Source organism: Pollicipes pollicipes, unplaced genomic scaffold (genome assembly GCF_011947565.3).
Source record: "Pollicipes pollicipes isolate AB1234 unplaced genomic scaffold, Ppol_2.1 Scaffold_4881;HRSCAF=5763_pilon_pilon_pilon, whole genome shotgun sequence".
Lineage (NCBI taxonomy): Eukaryota > Metazoa > Arthropoda > Thecostraca > Pollicipedomorpha > Pollicipedidae > Pollicipes > Pollicipes pollicipes.
The window spans coordinates 1,482,241-1,506,543 of record NW_023596576.1 but is presented as its reverse complement, the minus strand read 5'-3'; the positions used below and the strand labels follow the sequence as shown (position 1 = coordinate 1,506,543).

Genomic DNA, 24,303 nt, shown 5'->3' with positions numbered 1-24,303 from the left:
GTGATGGTGAGACTCAGTAAATGCACAATGAATGGAGCCAATTATTTTATGCAGGGACTGGTCTTGGGCATACTACTAATCATCAGTCAAAAACCCTTGAATTCTAAAGGCTATGCATGCCAGGACAGGGTAGTGTATCCAGGTAGTGCATCTGTTTACCTGTGGTGCATCCCAAGTGTAGCACATTGTCAAACCCGCCCCGACGGCGTGCTCCTCGGCTGGTCGGTCCCCACTCCCCTGCTAATGGTGCTCTGTGGGGCAGCTTCGACCACGACCGACGGCGCCACTCGTCGGCGCAGGAGGAGTCGCCGCTGGTGCTGCCGTCTGGCGGGCGGCGCGCCAGCGGCGTGGAAGGCACGGCGCCGCCGTCTGCGCAGCACGCGCCGCTAAGCGCGCAGCGCTCGGTGCCGATCGGCGTACCACGAGCCAGCCCCGAGCCGTCGGCCGACGGCGGCCAGGCGGCCGCGCGCCGTCTGCCCGTCGTCATCCAGTGGCGCAAGGGTGGCCGCGACGTGCAGCTGTGTGGCAGCTTCACCGGCTGGAAGCCGATTCCGATGGCGCGCAGCGAGAGCCACCTAGACTCGGAGCACATGAGCATCGTCAACCTGCCCGAGGGCCAACACGAGTACAAGTTCCGCATCGACGGCGAGTGGGTGGTGGACACCAGCGAGCCCACCGTCGACACGCCGTCCGGCGACAAGAACAACTACATCACGGTGCGCGTCGACGACTTCAGGGCCTGCGACGCGCTCAACATGGACACGGTGCCAGCTGGCCACGAGCTGTCCGGCTCGCCGCCCGGCTGCTACTCCCAGGAGCTGCCGCAGCCCAAGCCGTGGATGCCGGCGCAGCCGACGCAGCCGCCGGCACTGCCGCCGCACCTGTTGGAGGTGATCCTCAACAAGGACACGCCCAGCTCGTGCGAGCCCACGTTGCTGCCTGCGCCCAACCACGTCATGCTCAACCATCTGTACGCGCTGAGCATTAAGGACGGCGTGATGGTGCTCAGCGCCACGCACCGCTATCGTAAGAAGTACGTCACCACGCTGCTGTACAAGCCCATCTAGGACGGGCGGCGGCGGCTCCGGCCGCGGCGGGCGGGGCGGGTCGCTCGGTCGACGCCCTGCGGCCCGCCCTTAGGGTCCGCCGGAGCGACGCGGCCCGACCGGCATGGGTAGCGGCTGTTGGCGCCCCCTCTTCCGGCTGGTGGTGCTGGCTGTTCCTCTGTCGTCGGGCCGATCGACGGGTGACGTGTGCGAAGACTAACGCCCATATCATGTGTAGCTGATCGTGTTTTATGCAACTTAATGGTGGCTGGTGGAGAAGCTGATGTTTTTGGTGTATACTGTATTTGGATGAAATGGGCGCGCAGGGTCTCTTTCTCATTGAGTTCTGAGGCTGTTTGTCCGGCCCCGGTTGTGCTTTTTACACTGTGCGTCTGATCGAGCTCGAAATCGTGTATTTCTGCAGCTGTGGAACGATTCTCTAACATTCCAACGTGGGCTGTAACATGCAGCCGCGCTTATGTCAGCGCCTGCGCACATGTGCTTCACCCGAAGCTGCAGCCGGAACATAATACGTCGTGTAGTGTAGTCACGTGCCATGCGTGCTCCGACCCGAGACCGAGAGCGGCGCCAAAGCTCGAGGACGGGTGCGCGCACGTAGCGCCAGATCTAGCAGCGGCATTGTACCCTCATGGCGCGCCGGGACGGCACTGCTCGCTGCGTGTGCTGGCTGCCAGTCTGTCTTCCCTGTCCGTCGGGACGTGACCCACAAAGGCTGGACGTGTTCGGGTCAGACGCGCCGTGTTTTATCCGCGCTGTGCGTACCGTCGGCAGCGTGTAGTGTGCGTGTGTTGATGTGTGTTTTAAACATTTTGAAATATACTTAATGCTGTGCCACTTGGAGCATTGCGGCGAGGAATGAGGTGGGTGGTCGGCATGAGCAATTCCAGCGGCGCGGAGAAGCCTGATCGCCGAGTTGGAAGTCCTGCGGGCGCAATATTACTGCCAAACGTGACGCGGCGTGGCGGGGCAACTTGATGCATGTCTCTCGTCACATTTGGCCATTCTTGTTTCCTGCTGTCACAGCGCAGTTGCTGTCGTGCTGTTTCGAGCTCGTCGCCGGCAACGGCGCACACGCCGAGGAGCACGCTCAGGCGTGCTAGCGTCAGTGGTGGGTAGGATCGCTTCACATGAACTGGTCAGTACCCCGCTTGATGCAGTCCGCCATCAATATGGAGCGAGCACCCGTGCCGTCATTTTTTGTATTCTGGATGCAAAAGGTTGACAGTCCACGTCGTTCGTGGCGAACTCACACCCACTGAAGTACACACAATCTGTACAGCGGGGCGCGATCGGGGCCCACCGGCGGGGGAGAAGGGGATTGCACGTGGGGTGTGCTGCTGCTGGAAGTGGATTACACCACACCGCGCCAGTGGTGATGACAGCTCCCGTCTTGCGTGAGCCGCGGCCGGACGCAGTGGAATGTCGGTCTCCTGTTACTCCCGAGTCCACTTCACGTCGGGAACATCACGAGATGAGCCACGTAAGTGGGTGCGGTGCGCGCACAAAGCGGTCTATACACGATCACGTGCTCGTCTTGTGGTGGAAACATTTACGCCGTGGCATTCCATGCCTACGGTCGCCGACCATATGCTGGACGATGCAGACATTTGGTTGAAAAAATACGCTTAGTGCACTGAGGCTTACGATGTCACATGCAACTTGCCGCGTAAATGGGGTCACACCCCAACTCAGAGTAGTTTCTTTAGCACTGGGTATGTGATGGTTACATTACATTCGCCGCACAGCTAATCTCCGGAAGATACCCTCCATACACAAGCTGAACGGCTGCGTGATTGGCCGCGGGCGCACTCGGGGCCTTTTTGAGCGTCGGGGCGGAGCGTCCATCGCCGAGTGCTAGATCATCGGGTCACAAATGCACGTCCTGTCTTGCCTGCAGGACAAGGGCAGAGAACTCACCTCCCAAGTAACACCGTCATCACAATCACTGTCATCACCTTTAAGAATGACCAGCTTCCATCGAATTGGCTCCGTTGTGACTGCGGCTCGAGCCGTTGTACAGCAGCGCCACCTATATATAAACTCGTGAACTGCCAGCAGGAATGGCTAGACCGGTGCGCTCAGTGGTCGGTGAAATACGAGTTTTGCATCAGGTACAGCTTGTCTATGGGGTTTATGCTTCCGTAGTTCTGCATCACGTCTAGTGGTTGTGGTGCAGAAGACGTCTGCATTCTGTGAAACAAAGAGGCATATTTATTACGGTCGCAAAACTGATCCAATACGCTTCCGATCCAAAATCGTAAAACGTTCAAAGTGCAGAGCGAACACATGGCTGAGAACAAGTATCAGCCAGCAATTCGCAAGCGCAGTTAGGTTCTGATGACTTGCACTCAAGCTGGCTGCGTAAAGTTGTTAGTCGTAAAGTAAAGTCGTCAAGTTACACGAGTTGCTGACTCATGTAAAACTGCTAGTTTACGATGAGAGAGTCAACCACGAAAGTGACTCCTAAAGTGAATAAAAATCGTTTTAGCCCCAGGCACTGTCGCAAAGCTTGCGCACCCTTAGCACACCCTGAGCTGGGCGCGGCCGCCAGCGTCCACTCACAGGTTGGGGTCGGCATGGCTGTCGTCCATGTTCTCGAAGGAGGCCGTGTCCTCGAGGCTGACGTCATCCGAACCACAGAAGCTCTCGTTGGACTGGGCTGTGGCAGAGGCAGGGACAGCGTGTGACGCTCGATGCGGCAGAGACAGGGACAGTGGGTGACACTCGATGTGTCAGAGACAATGACAGTGGGTGACAATCGATGTGGCAGAGACAGGGACGCTTGATGTGACAGAGACAGGGACAGTGCGTCACACTCGATGTGGCAAAGATAGGGCCAGTGCATGACGCTCTATGTGATAGAGACAGGGCCAGTGTGTGACGCTCGATGTGACAGAGACAGTGGAAGCAAGTGACGCTCGATGTGGCAGAGACGGGAACGGTGTATGGCACTCAATGTGGCAGAGCCAGGGACAGCGTGTGACGCTCGATGTGGCAGAGCCAGGGACAGCGTGTGACGCTCGATGTGGCAGGGACAGGGACAGTGTGTGACACTCGATATGGCAGAGATAGGGACAGTGCGTGACGCTCGATGTGGCAGAGACAGGGACAGTGCGTGACGCTCGATGAGGCGCCTGTCTCGGATTGCACACCGGGTTTGGCCGAACGATTCTCAGCGAGTCACAGTGGCACGGTTGTGACACATACAGCGCTAGATACGAACCAACTGTCACTGGACAGAAGCCGCTAGGGTCTCTCTCCGGCAGGTCTGAGTTCACGGCCATCCTGCATAGGTGGCCACCGTTGTCGGGGCTGCAACTGTGATTGGGTTTGGCTGCGTGAGAGCGTTAAGTCGTTTTCATGACTTCAATAAAGTCTTTAAGTTGTGCTGTATCGACATCAATCCAATGTCAGGTATTAAGAAGTCGGAAAAATTTTCAGCTTACTAAGGTAAAAATCTTGAGGTAAATATTGATAATAATATTGAGTTAGCGTTATCAAAAACGGGACAATTTTGTAAACGCGTTGTCGACAAGGTCCAATGTTCTCACCGTCCGGCGAGTAAGGGTGACCAACGCTGGGCGTTCCGGAGCCGTACGGACTGTCGGCAGCATCTGGAACACGTGTGCAACTATGAAGCGCAGAAACCCCTGCAGAGGCGTCGACTACTACATGGATGTGCTGGATGGTCATGCTGCGTGGCTGACAACCATGGGACTAGGCATTAATCAGTGCTGGCACACTGTGTTAAAACTTAAGAGGATGCGTCCATTTTATACCTTTTTGTTTATGACTCATAAAAATGTCGTGAATGTCGGGCTGGCAACGATAGCAAAGAATCAGCTAAACATTCATGCGATAGAAGTCCATGTGATGCTCTCACAGCGTCAAGACCGGCTGTTCTCAGAGCTCCCGAGCAAGAAACACGTCGTCCTCGAGACCCCATCGTCGTATTTCAATGAATTTTAGCTGTGTCGCGAGGGCAGACGTCTGGCCAGCAGCGCGGAAGGGTGGAGGACTCACAGACGTCTGGCCAGCCGCGCGGAAGGGTGGAGGACTCACAGACGTCTGGCCAGCCGCGCGGAAGGATGGAGGACTCACAGACGTCTGGCCTGCCGCGCGGAAGGGTGGAGGACTCACAGACGTCTGGCCTGCCGCGCGGAAGGGTGGAGGACTCACAGACGTCTGGCCAGCCGCGCAGAAGGGTGGAGGACTCACAGACGTCTGGCCAGCCGCGCGGAAGGGTGGAGGACTCACAGTCAGTATCCGCCTTTTTATCGCCGTCGCCGTCCTTCTTGTCGGTCTTTTCCTTGTCCTGGCCGTCCTGCTGCTGCTTGGCACGCCGCTGCAGCTTCTTCATCTTGGCCCTCTGGTTCTGGAACCACACTTGCACTACGCGCACCGACAGCCCTGTCTCCTTGGCCAGCGCCTCGCGAATCTAGAAGGCGAGACAGCGGTTGTTACGCGACTAATGCGTCCGGCTTCAGGTCGATCCGCTGACACGAAAATCCGCTTTTCGGGTTTTAAAATTGGGGGAAGGACGAAATGGCCATATTTTAGTTGAAGCAAGGTTATCTCTTAAGTTGAAAATCAGCTATGCACGCATGCCTCCAGATAAGGTGCATTTAATTGTGACTGTCCAGCGAGTTTTTCCTGCATTTGCCTTCAAGACCCTAGAAATTTCGTATAGAATTACGACTTTTCCTCACATACGCCTTGCTAATCACTAACACCAAGGCATGTGCCTTTCTAGCATGGGACGAGCGAGGGTATAGCGGATGTGGACGTTATAAAGATTAAACCAAAATATGGGCGAATGGAGCCAGAGCCCATCAAAAGGGTCCTTCCGATGTTTTAAGAATGTCCATCGTTCATAAAAAATTAGGACACAAAGAATTCCACTGATAGAGCATTTGCTCGCTACTTCGCGAAGTGCAACGCTCCAATATTGACCGGTCATGAGCATGCATAAGCCTGGTTGTTGTAGTGTTGAAACGGAGTAATTTTATTGACCTCCGTCCCTGGTGACTGTTACAAAAGTATTGCGAGAAGCGTAGACCATTGTGGAGGTTTTGTGATCGCTTCCAGTGTTTGCGCTCACAGTGTAGGAGGACTGTGCCATCAAAAAACGTTCAAATTTATTTTCGACACGATGGACAGAACATTAGGAGTGCATGGAACAGCTTTTTCCAAGCAAGCGTCCCAAACAGCCGACGCATTTGCATTGCTGCTCTTTGTTTTGGGCCGTAGCGCTGGGGACCAAAAGGGTGCTAAAATAGAAGTGCCGCCAGAAGGTACTCATTTCCCAATGGGCCCAAAATTTATTACTGTGACAAAACTCCACAGAATAATTACAGCGTAAAGAGAACGCTGGTGCTAAGAAAACTGCTGCTAACTTCTCCGTTCATTGAATGACAGCATGCATCATTTATCAACTCTGTCTATCTATCTATCTATCATCTATCAAAAGACTCAACGTCACCCCCTGGGCCAATCTCTTGAGGTGGAGATCGGTCATACATTGTCTCCACAGGCAGCGTCAACATCGATTCCAAGTAACTGGTAGTCAAGCGAAGTTCATGACACTTTTAAATTAACATTTTTCTCCCAGCACACAGCGTCCTTAGGATATTACGTTTTTGACCATCGGTAGGAAACGGTGGCTGACCTGTTGTTTCGTATCAGCCAGATGTATTCTTTTTGGCAGTTCGTCGCGATTAATGATAAAACCTTATTTTTCATCCGCAGGGAAAACAGACACCTGATGCAACATAGCCGCAGGTAGGAGGAAGGTTGGTCACCCCGGCCTGTGGACGGTAATGGTGAATGTAATATAAATTACCGGCCTATCTCGCACGGATCAAGGGGCCAGAACTTGGCATGAGCTTACAGAACTTTGACTGAAAGTTGTCATGCAGTGCCTGTAAGGCTGTTGCATGATTCCAAAGGCGCGATGACCAATTAGCAGCAACTTCTGAGAAGTGATGAAATTGATCCTTTTTTGGTGCATTATTTATGTGCATAATCATAGAGATGAAGATTAACGTTCACGAGGAGGCGGCTCACTTATGACTATCCCTGTTGCAGTGCCATAACCCCTAGCCCCACGGCCCCGAGTCCTGTGCTAAATAACTTAAGACGCCTGATGCAGCAGAATGATTCAACCACCCCGGTTAGAAAGGTCTGGTGCTGGTCACTGTTCAGAGACAGACACAAACCACATAGTTAGAACCAAGAGTGTAGTTTGCCATTCAGTTGCATGGCAGGAGGACTCCATCCCTACCCTCTCCCCTCCCCCAACTTGGGTTGCAGTCCCAAATTTGGAAAAAGTGGACCAGAAGTCGAGGAGAAGCTTGTTTGTTGAGGTAATTTTGTTGGTGGTTTGCATCATTTTTGTTTGTCCAGCCCCCTCCACTTAACTCATTTTAGGAATCTATGTCCCTAGTTGGGGCTGAACTATGAGTTTTTCTTCGGTTTCAGCACCCTCGGTTTTCGTGAATGTGAAAGACGGTGACGCTGCTCCATCTTTTCCAAACTCGCGCGCAAAGCCTGGGATTAACATCCGCCGGTCCCACAGCCAAGTGGAATGTCTCTTGTCCCATGACACTGCCCCTGGTTCGGGTCGAACAAAATTCAGACCGCCTTCGGTCAGGAGACAATTTACGTTGACGCCGCTTTGCCGATGTTTGAACGGATTAGGATTTGATTCCAACGACGCAATAGCCCGGATAAACGTCGAAAAATTTCCATGCTGAGCAGTGTGTTGTTGAACAAATGGTTTTATGGTTTTAACATAAAGTATTCCTCGCAAATAATTTCATCGCGAGTGCATTTAATGAATACATTCTCGTAATGTTTATCTCCTCATCCAAAATGACCAGGCAAAACTGTATTTACTCTAACACACACAGGTCAAACGCAAACTATGCGCCTATTCATGTCCACGAAAATTACGAATTTCAGTGGATGACCCGATAAAGATAATACAGCAGCTTTTGAAAACAACCGTCAGATCCGTGCCTGGGGGCGGTGGTAATGTAGTGATTAGGACGCTCGGTTCCGTGTGTGTGTGTGATTGGGGCTTTACGACGCACTCAGCTGCTGAAGCTATATGGCGTCGCATGCCTCTTACCCTGGCAGGAAGGGCGGGCACCGCGGGGTTTCGAACCCCGTACCTCTGGATTCCCAGACGCTTGGTTCCGGACTTGTCGGCCCTGAGTGCGGGGCCCCTGCCGCGCCACCCCCGCATCCCACATAGGGCCTCATAAAGACTTGCCATCTGATGATGATCCTAGCAGTCGATGAGATGGAGAGCCCAATCATTATCATCACAACCGGGCCAATATGCAAGCTGTTTCATCATCTGAGTGCTAACGAGAAGATTACAACCAAATAGCCAAAAGTAGACCTCAGCACGGAACACGTGCATCCGCCGCTCCAAACTCGTCACATTAACGAGCCCCGAGTCTCCGCAGCCTGACCCCGCCATCCCCGCCGGTCTACTCGCAGCCTGACCCGCCATCCCCGCCGGTCTGCTCGCAGCCTGACCCACCACCCCCGCCGGTCTGCTCGCAGCCCGACCCGTCATCCACGCCAGTCTATCCACAGCCTGACCCGTCATCCCCGCCGTTCTGTTCGCAGCCTGACCCGTCATCCCCGCCGGTCTGCTCGCAGCCCGACCCGTCATCCCCGCCGGTCTGCTCGCAGCCCGACCCGTCATCCCCGCCGGTCCGCTCGCAGCCCGACCTGCCATCCCTGCCGGCCCGCTCGGCACCGACCACGCGCCGTCGGACCGCACCTTCCTGCAGGGCTTGGGGCTGATCTCGAACGAGGCCTTGAACTGGCGTCGCTGCGCCGAGGTGAGGATGGTGCGCGGCCGCTTAGGGCCGCGGCGGCCGTCCCTCGGCCGGCCCGGCTCGTCCCCCAGCTCCAGACCTGCGGCAGGCGGCCGGCTGCCGTCAGCAGGGGCACGGGCACACGGCGAGGCGATGCGGACGCCGTGCCCTGTAGTCAGTGTGGTAGCATCGGATGACACAGGGGGTCGAGGAGAGCAGCGGGTCGGGGCCGGAGCGGATGTGGGGAACTCGATAGCTGCGATGTGCGTACCTCATGACGTACCACAAAGCCTATTTTCGATGTGGACTGCAAGCCATGCTTTGGTTTCACCGTTTTACCAACGACAGGAATCGCAGCGTTAAAACCTGCGACAAAGGCGCACTTGCCTCAATATTAAAGCTTTTGGCGGACTTTTTTCAAACGGACAATCTTTGGACTCCTTGACGGAGCATAGGCCGAAAACGAGCACACTGCAGGACAGACGTCGGTTCAGCGCACCTGGAATACCGGTGTCCCAGAAGTCTCCCTGCGTCTGCTGCAGCATGAACATCTCCTTCTCGTAGTCGGCGCGGCAGAGTAGCTGGCCCTGGCGCAGTACGAACTGGTCGCCCTTCTGCAGCAGTTGGCAGCAAACGACGCAGACGAAGCACTGCATGTGGTAGACCTGAGTCTGTGCGCGCATCACCAGATCGTGCGGCAGCGCCCGTTCGCCACAGCCGGAGCACTTGACCAGATACAGTCTGTCGGGCGGCGGCGACGGTCAGTGTCAGGTACAGCCGTGTCAGGCGAAGAAATCGATCAGGTTCGCGGTGTTGGCACGGCTTATCGAGTATGAGAACACACAGATAAACTTTTCTCAGTTGTGAATGTTAAAACCAGTGATGATGAAACCAGTCGGAAGCTTGCCTACTAAATGGTGTACTGACACGTGACTAAGTCGTGTATGGGGAGGGTCTAAACTGGATCTTTTTCCGCATCATCTTTTCATCACATATCTTCACGAGACCCAATACTCTGTCAGAGTGTGAACAATCATTGGGCCATTTGTCATTGCGAACTGGCACTCATATCGTGCAGCTGTCAGATAAGCGTCGATGTGGGCTTGCGGCCATCATCCGTCGAGTAACAACAGTGCACGCCTTACGTCACGCCAACAGGTCAGAAAACTCTGCTGTGTTCGCTTGCATTCGACCCACCGTTTGCTCGCACGCATCCGTGTGATTTAAATGTGTGGGGGCCATTGAATATTTCCTACGGAACATGTAACAGGAGCGTGTAACATCATACCGGCTGAATTTCGCTTTCATTTCCGTCATGGTGACCCAGCTCTGGCTTTGTAAGCAGTGGCGACGTTTTCCAATTTAGGATAGAGTATACGGCTTTGAAGCTTTCCCGATCTCTCGCACCGCTCCTTTAAAGGTGCCTTTAGAGGGAACTTACGTTTCGGTAAATTGTTCCAATGCAGTGGTGTCCTAAGCTGTAATCAGAAGGTCCCTTTGCGACCTTCTGGAATGGTTGTTTCAGAATATTGCGGGAAAACGCACAATTCTCCGTTACTTAGACCAAAGGCGAAGTTGTTCCTTCTGCCCTCCCCATTTCTCTACGATACGTCAACACTGCATACATGTAGTACTCTAACAGTTCTCCATCCGACTTACCAAGCCCGAGTCGATTCCCATAAAGCACTGAACATAAAATTATAGCAGTCCCCTGACCACCTAAATGGCCGAGCTTCATGTTTTCCAACCCTCCATGAATCATCGAAAAATCAAGCCTAGCTCTGCTTGGCCAGTGGCTTAGTTTCATCTTCAAAACTGTGCAACGCTCTTGCCACCCTTACCAAACACGGACTATGCCATACTTCACCCAGGCACCGAAAACGTAAACCATTGGGAATTCATTTACTGACCAGGTCATTCGATTGAAGTTGGCCCCCTTAATTCTGATCTTTCTTGGCCCCCCCTAATGGGAATGGGACTCTGCGCAGCTCACTTTTTTTAATGGCTTGGGAAAACTGAACACAAGATGCTGTCAAATGTTCAGTACTTCAGTTTAAGAAGCTTTCTCGCCTTCTATAAAATTTGGAAACCATCATGATCGCAAGCAGATGATGCCTTTGTGGAGCTCATGCCAATGACATGTCGCGGTCAGGCGCCCGATGATCACATGTGTCGTAGGTCAGGTGTATTAAGAGGGGTTTCACTGTTCTCACATACTGAGCCTTGGTATGCTATGGGAAGATGGATTTCCATAACGCACCGCTAGATCCAGTCGTCCAAAATCAGGCTGTGTTGAATGCAATGTTTTTGAAACATTTGTTGCGAGGAAAAATCCTTAATATTTGTTTTCGCTCCAGCAAAACACTTTCTATGATGGGATCAACCTTGAAATCAAATTTCGGATTTGTATTCGATCTGGATGCCGCCTGATTTGAATCGCATTCATCCAAACGAAATATGTCCGTCTCGTACTCTACAACACTTCCACTTACTTTCAAAGGAACACTTACTTTCGTAAGTATTCCTCTGCACTTCCGGTGCAAAGTTCCCATTAGAACATCAACCGTGAGAAATGGATAATATCTTAAAAAAACAGCTATTGAACAGGCGGTAGAAGGAGTGTCCCTAAGGTATCGGCGAAGCCATAATTTCGCCCGACAGGGAGCCAAATCGAAGCCTTCAAGGGATTTCCGGTTCAGGGGGCCGACTTTATCGCTATAGGGAGCCTGCTCTTGAATTCAAAATACTTTTTAAGGCTCTGAATTCCATCTTCATGTTTTGAGAATCCATGTTTAACGTCTTAGAAACCTTGCGGATGTCTTCAGTAGGCTAAAAGCACGGAGACCTTTGGCCCCAGGGAGGCTACCTCTCGGGGGGCCATGCCCTCTTGGCTATGCCACAGCCAGAAGGGGCTATCATGCTAAAACAACTGCAAGTCCGTTACATAATGTTTGTTCGTATTATAGTAAATTACATAGAAATAACAAGATTATGTAACCGTGGTACAAGCTCGAGGCTCCACTCCATGAATTTATATTTTCGCCCAACATTCTGAATGTGTGTCTCGCTCCGCGGCCCTGCTTCAGGCGCCGACCGCGGAGCAAGGCCAAGAGATCTTTGTACTTAACTTTTGTTCGGACATGAACTATGCTGTCGACCAGTGGTCGTAAGGCCGTCCCACGCCGTACAAGATGTCGGAATGCTGTTCTCTTTATCCCATTGCATTGAGTCCTATTTACTGTGTCTTTCTATCACATTCATAAAAACAGATGTTACACACACAATCAAGCAAATCAAGCACACACAATCAAGATGCAAATCAAGCGGGACACATCACCGTGGTACAGCAATAACCATTTGGACGCCTCTTGTGGCGGGGAACGACGTGGGACCATGAGTGACCAGCCAGGAACAGATATGTTTCTTTTGTAAAATGCTCATCAAGAAGCTTATTGTTTTACACAACATGCATGGCCACAATCTAAAGAATCGTAATAAACGAAAAGCCTTTTTTGAAGCAAGCTGTAAAAGATTACAGAGTTTCATTCAATTCACCAATAGTGTCTTTATTTTGTCAGTTACCAGTGGATCTTTGGATGAAAATAGCCGACCTTTATCCAGCATAACACATAAGCAGGAAGTACTAGCTCAACCATGCATCAAGTTATGAAAGCGCAATATTACAAAAATGCTTGTAACATATTCCAAGAAATGAACTAATTCGTAATCTTAGGCTCTAAACTTCTTGCTAAAAACAGGCGCAACTGAACTCTTTTTTTTCTCAAAACTTTTTCTCAAATTTAGCCCGTCTTTGTCACTGTCAGAAAACGCTTGTTTTTTTCTCATCAACTGCAAACAGGGAACTGTGTCATAAGTTCATAGCTTTCCAGCTCGTCTATGCCGACACGACGTACTGACGGATCCAGAGGCAGGCAAGCAAACTGAAAGCTTCCTTGCTGCGTGAAGAAATTGCGGACGCGCCGAGACATCGCGGATGCACTTAGAGATGTTCACGGCTGTCTGAGGACTAGTGTTGTCGAATCATCTACAGTGGGTCTAACATTTGGACCAGCGTCATGTCCTCCATCACCACAAGAGAGTGATGTGCAGAAAAGAGCTGTTTGTTCAACTCGCGATCCATTCAGAGGCTAACAATAGGCAAGACTAAACGTTGCGTGCCAAGAAGCAGCCCAAGCACGGTGAAACACTTTACAAAAGTGAGCCATTTCTGTTCCTGATATGCGTCAACCAGAGATGAATTCAACACGTCGGATCCCAAGGCGGCGAATGGTGAACATTTCAAAACATCGACGGCAGGTAATGAAATGGTCAGCTCTGATGCAGTGATCAACAGTAAACAACCCCTTGAAAAACTGCGCTAAATGATCGTACAGGTAAGTTATTTTTCCTAAGTCACTCGCTGATTCATTCACGGATTCTTAAATTATTGTCCCGTAATAACAGTCTGCTTTTGACCCTCTTTCAGCATACCATGAGACCTCTGACCATTGTTCCTTGCAAAACAGTTAAAATCACATTCAGAACGGAAATGGAGTTGAGTTTAGAAGGTAGGAAAGGGTGTGGTGATAACATATCACAATATTGTTCAATACTTAGGTTTAACCTGTGCCTACTATTCAATTTGAGGTCGATGGTTTTCAGCAACAGAACCGAGAAACTAACGCTGAACGTTTCTCGCTCGTGCCAAGTTTCTCAGGCATTCGCTCCTAAGACGCTGCAATAGTTTATATAGTCATTATACAATAGTAGTTAAACGCAAGCTTCAAAGTTTTGAATTTGACAGGGGTCATATGGGAGAGGGTTATATCATTCCAGGTGCAACACGCCACGCTGGCGATGACATGCGTACCAAGAGCTATAGCAGGACTTTTGATCAAAGCGTTAAGAGGTAGCTGAATCAAAATGTAGCAGTATCAACATTTTAGTCTCGCATATCAGAGGAAATGCTGACGGAATCACGTTTTTCAATGTAGCAGACTGATCATAGTGGAAAAGCGTTTTCAGTAGACCATAACCTCCAAAGTTGTTTTGCTAGCAGGTGATATCACGATCGGCACCGCAACCGAAGCGGGAGGATCTTTGAGGGGCGGACATGAGCTGAATTTAGTGTTATCCTTAGCAATCTGACACTTTCGCTTACCGTTGTGCGCAAAAAAAAACATCGCAGGTACATCATGATTTACGAAAAAATGAACCATGAAAAACCACGAAAACAATGATAATAGAAGACAAGGTTAGCTTGGAGGAGGGCGCAGGGGCTTTGAATCTGCGTTCAAACTGCTGCCACGGAAACAATGTTTTGGAGGTGGCAGCAGCAGTCTGCGCGCTGCTCACGCAACAATTTTTCCAAACTAACGGCGAATAACAATGGACATGGATGCTACTGAAAAGATGCGTTCAAAGTCAGCACAATCAAAAGCAGCTGTTCAAATACAAATTAAATGTAAAACCACCTTTCTAGATACAAGTCTAAAAGTATAAATAATGATGGTCAATGGTAGTTATGTAAGCATAATGGATACCAATGCGTGTATACATTAATAAAATAACTAGCTAAAACATGTAGAGATGCTTTGAAATTATTTATACCGTCACCAATCCGCATAACCGTCCTATACTTATCTTATGTGACAGCAAAAAGAGCATAGGAGTTATACAAATGAACTGTGCCACTAATGTGTAGCACAGCCTTCGCCAAACTCCTACGAAAACCGCCTTTCACTTCGATGAGGATGGAGGAAGTTGGAGGCGAGCTTTGATGAGCTATGAGGCGGTTGGATGAGCCACGGGAACGATCAGATTAGTTTGGAGGAGCTTTGAAGCGGCTAGATAAACGATGGGAGCAGGCCCATCTTTTGTTGTCAGGCACACCGAAAGAGCCGTGAACATTTTCTCCGGAAGCACGGCCGTGTCGTCGACATGTGCCGAGTCGTCATTTTGCATCCGCCCACTTGGTATTTGATTCCATGGAACCATCGGATAAAATATTATTTGTATACCCTTGGGACAGAATACTGAAGAGCCGAAAGGGAAAATAGCGGAAGCCTCGGCATAAACTACCTTTACGCTTGTGTGAATAAATGCACATTATGCAATTATTTTTCAGACTATGAAGCATCTCTGCGAGTGTCCCTCGCGAGTCAGACGATTGCATAATTTTTTTCCCAGAATTGTGTCGATATTATACTTTTCTGCAACATCCGAGGTGTTTGGACTTGGCGCCCACACATATTCGCCACCTGATCTCGCTCAAATGACAGTTTCCTAACGCATTCTGATTCGGTGAGCACGACCCGTGACCAGCACATACACATCTGGTATCTCTATTACAACTGCAAACAATGTGATCAATTGAGTTCGATGAGTGATATCTTACAATGAGCAGTGTTGCATACCGACACTAAATAACCAGATAGATAGGAATGTATTTAGTGATGGGTACTCTCAGCTTCAGGGCCAGACCGTCAGACCGTCAGCGCCGTCATCACCTCAAATATATATATATATATATATATATATATATATATATATATATATATCGCATGTATCGCACAATACATCTACCAAGGTGTCAATTGCGTGGATCTAAACACGCTTTCCCTGTCAAACGCTTTTGAGCACATGTACATGCATTGTTGATGTGCCGAACAACTGTTGTACCACGTTCATGTAAGCAAATCTCCAAATGCATCATAACGAACACTGAAAACGGCCGAATAGCGTTTAAAATTTTGCAACTGACGGTGGAGACCTGAGGTGATTTTCCTTGGCTACAACTTTATTCTGCAGTCATTGCACGCGCCAATTGTCAACAGCTATTATCTACGTCTCGAGTCAATCGATATACAGACAATTACCATCTTTCTACGGATTGAGAATTTTTGAAGAGGCATCGCACGCACAAAATACTCAGGGAAGCAAAATTGTAAACACTCGAGGCCTGCAAAATATCGACCTTGAATGTCACTACCACCGCCACATTTTTCTGGCGCGATGGAAATGGTCTACTTGGGCAACAACCTACAACAACCCACACCGCACAATAATGATGCATTGCACTTTTTTCATAGAGCTTTCTACCGACTTCAAACAAGGACAACGTTTCTCTCATCATGATCATGTAAACGTAGACTTCCCAATAAAAGCGCATTCGAATCCCTAACTTGCGAAGTCGCTCAAGGTCATGTTCAGCACATTTGTGCAACCAGTTGAGTTCGTTTCAAATGATCGCTTATAGCTGGGCCTGTCATTGTAGCCCAGCGAGACGCCGGCGGGCAGCCCGTACCTCTCATAGTCGTACTTGCAGAAGACCTTGTTGTCCTTGGTGAAGCAGGACTGGGTGAGCCGTACGCGGCAGACGGAGCAGACGAGGCACTCCTCGTGCCACGAGGCGTCCATCATGCGCAGCAGGAAACGATCCGTGATCTTGAGGCTACAGCCGGCGCAGCACTCGAGCTGCTCGCACTTGACATCACCTGGGGGGAGGGGGAGGGTTGTCAGAGGGCTGACACACCCGCCCACGAAGTCACGGTCGCACCATGCGGGACATGCTGAGCGTTGTCAGTAGAGGAGACGTCGCCGAACGTCGGAGGGGCGCGTCGAAGATGGTTTCTCCGTAGGACGGAGAGGAGTAGCAGCAGAAATTGGCAGATTTCCTTTATCAGGTCTCGCCAGCTCACCACCAACACTCCGCAGATTTTCAATCGCACCGTATGCCTTGAAATGGTCTTTGCTGATGCCGATGTGAGAACTGATTGCATTGGCAGGGCGTACATAACTTCCTTACTCGTTTGGAGGCTTGACATAAATATCAAGCTTTTGGACGAGCGGCGAGGAAACGGAAGCGACGTAAGCTTAAAGCAATGTGAGTAACCTTACGTATCCCCAGCTTTGTCTTGTCCACCAGTGGAAAAAAGCTGGGCTCTAGTTAACACCCATTTTTCATCAATCCATGTTACCTTGTGTCGATATTTAGCTTCAGTGGGCTACAGCACGAAAATATTGTGATACGCGTAACATTTGTACCCACAAAAACGTGTAACAGTGGTACCCACGAAAGTGTGTATTATTCGTACCTATAAGCATTGAAACATATTCCGGCACCATAAGCTAAAACTGGGCTAAGACCAGACGACGGCTGAAATGGGATTGAACGTGGCTGGAAAGCATGCGTGGGAAAACAATGAGGCGCTGGCACAGCGGCATTGGCCGGCTCAAACATGTGGCCCCGGATCCCACGGGAAGCTTGGAGCAGCACACCGTAATTCCATAGACACATAATTGCAAACACATCTCTGGCGGATTCCATTCGAAGCTGCCAGTCTTGTCAACGGACCAAAACACATCAGGCAGCACAGCCTTCACAGCAGACATCTCGGACAGCAGCCTTCACAGCAGACATCCAGGAGAGCAGCCTTCACAACGGACAGCCTTTGTGCAGCCTGTGCCTACAGCAGCCTTTACAACACACATCTGGGAGAGCAGCCTTCACAACGAACATCCGAGAGAGCAGCCTTCACAACGGACATCCGGGACAGCAGCCTTCACAACGGACATCCGGGAGAGCAGCCTTTACAACACACATCCGGGAGAGCAGCCTTCACATCAGGCATCCGGGAGAGCAGCCTTCACAACGGACATCCGGGAGAGCAGCCTTCACAGCAGACATCTGGGAGAGCAGCCTTTACAACACACATCCGAAGGAGCAGCCTTCACATCAGGCATCCGGGAGAGCAGCCTTCACAACGGACATCCGGGAGAGCAGCCTTTACAACACACATCCGGGAGAGCAGCCTTCACATCAGACATCCGGGACAGAGGGCTTCACAGCAGACATTCGGGACAGCGGCCTGCGTGCATCACTGGATCCTAGTCGGCCTGCGTCACAGGAGAAGGCCCAGTTGAAAGAACACAGGTGTATGCAGCGGCCAATCTTCCACTTGCTCACAAGCCATTTGCTGTCGCGGATCAACTCAGTGGGACGGGCCGAGCCAAAAACACAGCCCTCAGTCACGGCACTGGGAGGTGCAGCAGGATTTAAACCGGGCAGTGGCCTTGCAGCACAGTGGTAATAAGTCACTGGATCCTGGTCGGCTGCTGTCTGTCTGGTAGTACTGCAGAGACGCCACTGGCAGCGGTGTAGGTTTATTTTTATCTGGACAGGGGAGGTGGGCAGCCTCCCAATTTTAAGAAGACAGCAGGTCAAATCCGGGGAGAACACCCTTTTCGGCATTTTAAGGGCAGGTATAGTCATTTTACCTTTCTAGCCCCCCCCCCCCCTCCCCCCACATCGATCTATTTTGCGAAACTACGCTCCTGGCTGCAAATCTGTTATCACGATTTTTTCTTGGGGCCGGGGAGGGGTAAAGGTGGATTCAAAGCGCGTTATTGCTGTGCCTTGTGCCTACATTTGTGTGGGCTTTCCTTTCCAGGTACAGCATATTGTCATATTCTGCACTTTATTTGCCATCATGCACGTGTTTCGTTAAGAACTCTTAACGAATCCGCTATCGGGTTAAGCCGATACGTGACAATAATTCCAATAGGTGCTCAACAGACGCATGCAGCGGAAGAAAAATAACTCAGGCGATAAAGATGAATGAAGACTCCGAAGATTAATATGAAGGGATCAGTGTATGTGGTGGATTGGACTGGACATACCGTCATATTATGGGTGTAGCAGATACACTCCTATGCGTGTCACAATCCAGTAATGCATAGTGTGCGGCGCAGGACACATAGGGCTGTACAGACACAGTTTATGTAGACGCTACCAACACCTGAGGTAAAAAAGGTTATGCATATGTCTATGTTATGTTTACACGTTAGCGTGCCATCAATGCATTTGTAAGTCCATCTTTCGTGGCAGTTGAATAGAACGATGTTCATTGGTATAGCGTGCGCAGTCTTTCCCAAATTGTCTTATCTCAAGCTAATTTGCTGTGGGTTTGGCGAAGCTCACCATTTCGGCTGATAGGTCGACAAACAAGCAATGCACCCCGATTGCGGTTGGTTAATAGCCGCCGGGACATCGGGCAACACGCCTTTGTGACTTTCATCTCCCGAACCACCTCGGTCCAGGCGGGGCCGCCGTATGTGGTCTTGGAGACCGGCTCGAAAACCAGAGACATTAACTTAGTCTTACCAGTGCTGGCCAATGTCACCTTTTCCTGATAAACGACGAAACATGTCGTTGTGTCGTCAAACGGTGTGTGTTTCGTGCTGCTGCGATTCTGGATCCTCGAAATCTGGGTCCGGTTTCAACTAATGTTGGGTGGCTTAATGCGATAAGAAAATTTCACTTGTATTGCGTTGATTGAGGCGTCACTTCGCTGTTCTTTTTAAATATCAATATTGCAGGAAACCGACAGCTATAGCAAGCAGTTAAGGTGCAATTGTCCTTTAACTGATAGAGCGCAACTTTGACGAAGCGAGCTGCTGAGTGAGCTGCTGAGAAGCGCTCAACGTCACCGTTAGCGACTGTAAAACTACTAGCTTCTGGAAAGCGCAGCACACCAGTCCCAGAAGGCCACAAGTTTCGTCGCTTTTTCATGGCATGACAATGCAAAACACGAACATCAATGCACAGCCGATGAGTCGATACACATGGAAAGTATCAGTTACCATCACATAGGTAGCCCCAAAACCCAAGCTGACAGAGAGGGTCACCAATGGGAAGCCATACGGACGATCCCCATGATCAGCGCATTCAAAAATTTGTCTTCATGAATGTTTGAATCGCATGTGTTCACTGACATAGTGTTAGCGAGCTAGACCATGAATCATACCATCTGAAAATTCTGGGTTCGGCCACGTCTCGCTATTCCAGTCCACGATATTAATAAATTCGGGAAGTTTCACGGCTATAACGGCTGTTATGAAAGGAGCACACAAAACGTGAATATGTTGGTTAAATACCGATAACATTGAACCTGACTAGGTGCCACCGCAGTTTAAATGTGCCAGTCTCTCTCCCATAAGCCACCACGTGCTTCATGAGAGACCATGTTCGGAGATGACGACATCGACCGCTACCCGTCTGACCACGGGCAAACCCATTGGTCAGACATTGTTGAGGTCGGATAGCGTAGAAGCACATTCGCCTACGCCGTAAAGCTTGCCTCTTTATGCATCCTGGTTGCCAAGGTGTAACACTAACCCCTAAACACGCCCCAAGCGTGGTCGGGTGCGCAGTTTGCGCTCGTCCGCGCGCGGCCGGCCGTACGCATCGCCTGCCCAGTTTGCCAGTACGACTGTCCACCCTCTTCCCTTCAAACGGTGTTGGCTTCGCGCCCTCCCGATGCTGCGTGGTGAGTCTGTGTCGTTCTCGTCCGTGTTGTGGAAGCTCCTCCTAATACAAATATTTTACGCTCCATGAGCAATTGAAATGATGAGGGCTACATTTTAAGGGACGTCGATATTGCAGGTAAACAGCCTGTATTTAAATGCCTTGAAACGTCACACTTGTATGAAGACTGTGTTTCTTGTTTCTTGAAACTGCGTGCTGATGCTATGAATGGTGGAAAGGAGCGAAGGCCTTTGTGAGGCACGTTGGTCGGACTTAGAGGCCAGGCCGATCAGTTTTTGCATAGACGTAGGAGCAGGGGTAGGGGAAAGTTTTCTCCAGCTTTCGGAAGATTGAATAAGAAGAAGAGGCTTCACGGTAATGATAGATAGAAGAGTAGCCCCTGCTTCCAGCTGTTTTGGAAGTTCCTTTGCCCCTATCTCACTCATGGTTCAATTCCCTTCGTTATTACCAGACTCGTGTTCGGTGTGAGACTGATTCAACGCTTGCCTCGAACTCTGCCCGAAGCAATCAGTTAACTCTCGCCCGGATCCGCCGTTCATTATAACGCAAACGGATGGGGCAATCGATATGACCCCTACCATTTCCAAACTAATAAGGCCTGAGCCTCGCAGAACAAAAACAAACAGTGAATTGGGCTCAGCAAGATCTTGCGATTGGTTTCGTGTTACCAGGTCGATAACTATTAATCCCGCTATGCCAAGTCAAAGCTGAATTCTTCCAGAAGATCGGGCAAGCCCAGGTTTGCGCTTTACTGTTTACGCAGCCATGCAATGTGGCGACGTGAAGCTTCTACGAAGGTCTCGCTTCTATAATTTGGAGTACAGACGCATATACTTTTGTGTGTTTTGACCAAAACATTGAGGATGGGTGCTTCGTAGATCCAAGTTTGGTATCGGCCCCCCTGATCGGCGAATGCATCGGTTGCCCACCACCGTGCTTGACGCTAGAAGACTGCCGTGCAGTACTCCCCAAATAAACATCTTAGAAAAACAGAAGGGTTAGAGTTACGTTCTTAAGTCAAAACATGAGCAATGAATGCTCCAGAGGCTACTGGAAATATGGGCACGACTATAACCCTTGCTAAGTGAATATTGGCGAAAAGCCTTCGGGGGTCGCGGGACCCGTGCATCAGGACAAAGATCAACAACACGAGGAATCAACACGGTCAGCGAGTTGCTGGTCAGCGAGTTGCGGTCTCCTCTGCTAGGCAACGCAAGCTGCTCGCCCTTAATTTTCTAAACACAAGTGACACTTGCTGTGAGCCAAGCATAGCCTCCTCGCGCTCTCAACGCGGTCAGTGAAACGGGTAAATGCAGCGATAGGGCGAAGACAGAATCATTACCTCATTGGTATACAGGTCTGTCTGTCATATTCTATTTAAATGGATATTTGCCCAAACATTGGTAAGCAGAGGCATCGAACACCTTTATTGCTGGCTGCGCTGCGTGCTGCAGTATCAGAATAGCATACTGGGCCGGCTTCAGCGAACTCTGGGGCACAGCGATACTGAGCACAGGCTGAGGGCGAGGAGTCACGACAAGACACCACTCCTTCTTTGTGCGAATACTTAACCCCAAGAAATTACAGTAGCCCACAATTTGTCGGTGTGTTAAGGATGGATTCATGTGTTTAGATCACGCAGCTGAAGGTTAAGGACGGGTGTTATGTGTTAAGACCATGTAGGCGACGTGGTAAAGTTTGTGACTTTCAAAGACATGGACTGCAAAATCAACATCATGTGACTTTCAGTGGGCGTAGCTAATAAGAACACTACCAAAAATCGGTTTTCAGTTGAGTCCTTCTGCTCTGGATTAACGAAGATCATGCCTGTCTTGATTGTCATGTTCAGAACCTGAGACTTGTTTTGTCGTTATTTTTTATTTTAGAGAGTTTCTGGTTTGGGATGTATATAAAAAGTTCGGAAACTGGTGGGTCACTGCTTTGCTCTTGCTTTACGATGACAGGCTAGCCAACAACCATGCAGTGTTCTCGCAATCTGGTGAGGGCAAGTGCTCCTCCTCTTGCACGCGGCTCCTTTGCCAATGAAGACTAGAAATTTATTAATTGATGGGAGTGGCCAACACAGATATAATTCTCCGGCCCCGCCCCCCCCCCCCCCTGAAGGACCTGTCAACAACCTGGTTATCATAGAGACCCGGCACAACCGGAGGGGAGGGGAAGGGGGGGGGGGCAGCAGGTGATGAGGTCATGGACCTTCGCAATTCAATCTTGCTTCTTTAGGCCTGGAGTAAGAAAGCTAGGGCACCAAACTTGATTTTTTTGCTCATAAGCAAAACCTCATGAAACTAATCGAGAGAAGCGGTGAAAACTGGAGTTTTTAAAAGCAGTATTGAACGAACTGCTGCCCTTCTCGCTTTAAAAAAGGACTAGGATAATGGGTGGGTGGGATGGGGGGGGGGGGGGGGGACATGCTACGGGCAATGCCTGCCATGTTCAATATCCAGAAGACTGAACATCCGTAAAGACGCAGGCCTACGCAAGGGTTGTCCCACTCAAGATCTGATGCCGGATCTGCCCTGGCTGACTCACACCTCACAGCGAACCCCTACCGGGAACACACGCAATACCGTTCCATTGGACGCGTGGGACGTCTGCCCCGTTCCCGCCGCGTCATCCGGTCAGTACTCACTGTGAGTCGCCGTCGCATCCGCAGGGCCTCCAGCGCCTCCTGGACCATGGCGGACCGCCCTAGCGCCGCTCTCCGACCCGAGCCACGCCGACACCGAGAACGAGCCGAGCGCGCACAACCGGCCAGTCGCCACGCACAACGACCCCGATGCCACACTTCCAGAGGCGCCCGGTCGTCCGCTTGACTAATGGGGTCCTGGAGGGCCGCGGGCGCCATTGGTCCCGGTGCGTGCGCCCCGCCCAGCGGCCGGCCAGTGGGCGGAGCCTGCCAGGGCGGCCTCTGATTGGCTGCTGGGACGTATCGACCGCGACTCAGCGGGCGCCTCCTGTCCGGTGGTTGGCGTCACGGCGCCGACAGCATGACAAAACGCACGTCTGCCGGCGAACAGTGACGGAGCAGGAGAGAGCAGCTCCGGGCCGCCAGTTGGCATGGCTTGATCCAGAATTCGCCACTCATGCGTTTTTGTTTTAGTTGTTTTGGATTTGATGAATGGCTATGCTCGAAACCTCGCCGAGTGTGGAAATGTAGTATGAATGATGAGGATAATCGAGTGTATTCTGAATATTCATTGGCGACTTCATGGCAGAGTAAACGCATTTTCTATTGACCAGAAATGTAAAAGGATCGGCCCGAAAACAAAATGTCGACAGCAAACAAGTATGAGGAGTGGCTCAAGGGAGGAATTCAGTCCTCTCTCTCGCTTTGGATCAGTGGCACATAGAGGTCTCCATGGGACTGCTTACTACCAGCATTATATTGAGACTCTGGTGAGTCGTAATGCTGTCCCTCCATCCTCTGTGACTGTGGAGTTACATGTGTAAGACAGCCTTGTTACATGGAGTCTCTGAATAAGCAAGATAAGTAGTTGTTAGTGCAATTTGCGAGGAAAATTTTGCTTTGATAGTCAGTAATGCTGGGCCTCCATCCTCCCTATGACTGTGGAGTACATGTGTAAGACCCATTGCTACAGGACTACTTTATATAAGCAAGATAAAGCTTGTTAAGCGCGTTTGTGAGGAACATTATTCGCATAGATAAGACCGTTATTCTGCCATTGTTTGATAAGGGCATGTGAAAACCGATATAATCCATCTATATATACAGGCTCCCGGTCTTTTTCGAAGAAGAAGGCTATTACTACCGTCTTATGCAAGCAATAGCTGTAAGTGTTCTGATTTTTCGGCATTGCCGATGAGTGGGGAATCCTTATGCTGGCAACAAAAAAAAAAACTGTAATTGTCAGCTATTCCTGGTTAAACATAATCAAGCAAGCATTTGCTACATTTACAACACGCGACGTCTCAAGCTGTGCTTATGCCATAAGTGACCCTGGGCACACATGGCCTTCTGGCTTGACCATCGAGTACGTTCGCCCACCAGAATCAGTGTCAGTAGAAAGCAGAAACACGTGTTTAAGTTCAG

The 24,303-nt window shown here is 50.5% G+C and overlaps 2 protein-coding genes across 2 annotated transcripts; one reads left to right on the top strand and one right to left on the bottom strand.

Annotated features, from left to right (window-relative positions):
* Positions 1-579: 579 nt before the first annotated feature.
* LOC119101634 (5'-AMP-activated protein kinase subunit beta-1) lies at positions 580-1,901 on the top strand (the record flags this gene model as incomplete). The annotated part of the gene is given in 1 exon segment (XM_037225037.1): positions 580-1,901. A coding segment is annotated over 1 exon segment (488 nt), but the record flags the coding sequence as incomplete, so codon positions are not given.
* A 368-nt stretch (positions 1,902-2,269) lies between these two features.
* Positions 2,270-23,311, bottom strand: LOC119101737 (LIM homeobox transcription factor 1-beta.1). The gene is made up of 9 exons (XM_037225154.1): positions 23,254-23,311; positions 22,882-22,920; positions 16,209-16,398; positions 9,402-9,643; positions 8,866-9,002; positions 5,325-5,505; positions 4,619-4,681; positions 3,630-3,726; positions 2,270-3,257 (listed from the first exon to the last, which is right to left on the bottom strand). The coding sequence occupies exons 1-9, from the start codon at positions 23,309-23,311 to the stop codon at positions 3,146-3,148; spliced, it is 1,119 nt and encodes a 372-aa protein (XP_037081049.1). The 3' UTR covers positions 2,270-3,145.
* Positions 23,312-24,303: the final 992 nt, after the last annotated feature.

Bases quoted from the DNA above. Each gene is read 5' to 3' on its own strand.
- LOC119101737 (XM_037225154.1), bottom strand. From the start codon at position 23,311: ATGCCAACTGGCGGCCCGGAGCTGCTCTCTCCTGCTCCGTCACTGTTC. The intron at 16,399-22,881 runs GTGAGTACTGAC...CCCTCCCCCCAG, and splicing joins GGATGCGACGGCGACTCACA to GTGATGTCAAGTGCGAGCAG. The intron at 4,682-5,324 runs GTGAGTCCTCCA...CACGTGTTCCAG, and splicing joins TAAAAAGGCGGATACTGACT to ATGCTGCCGACAGTCCGTAC.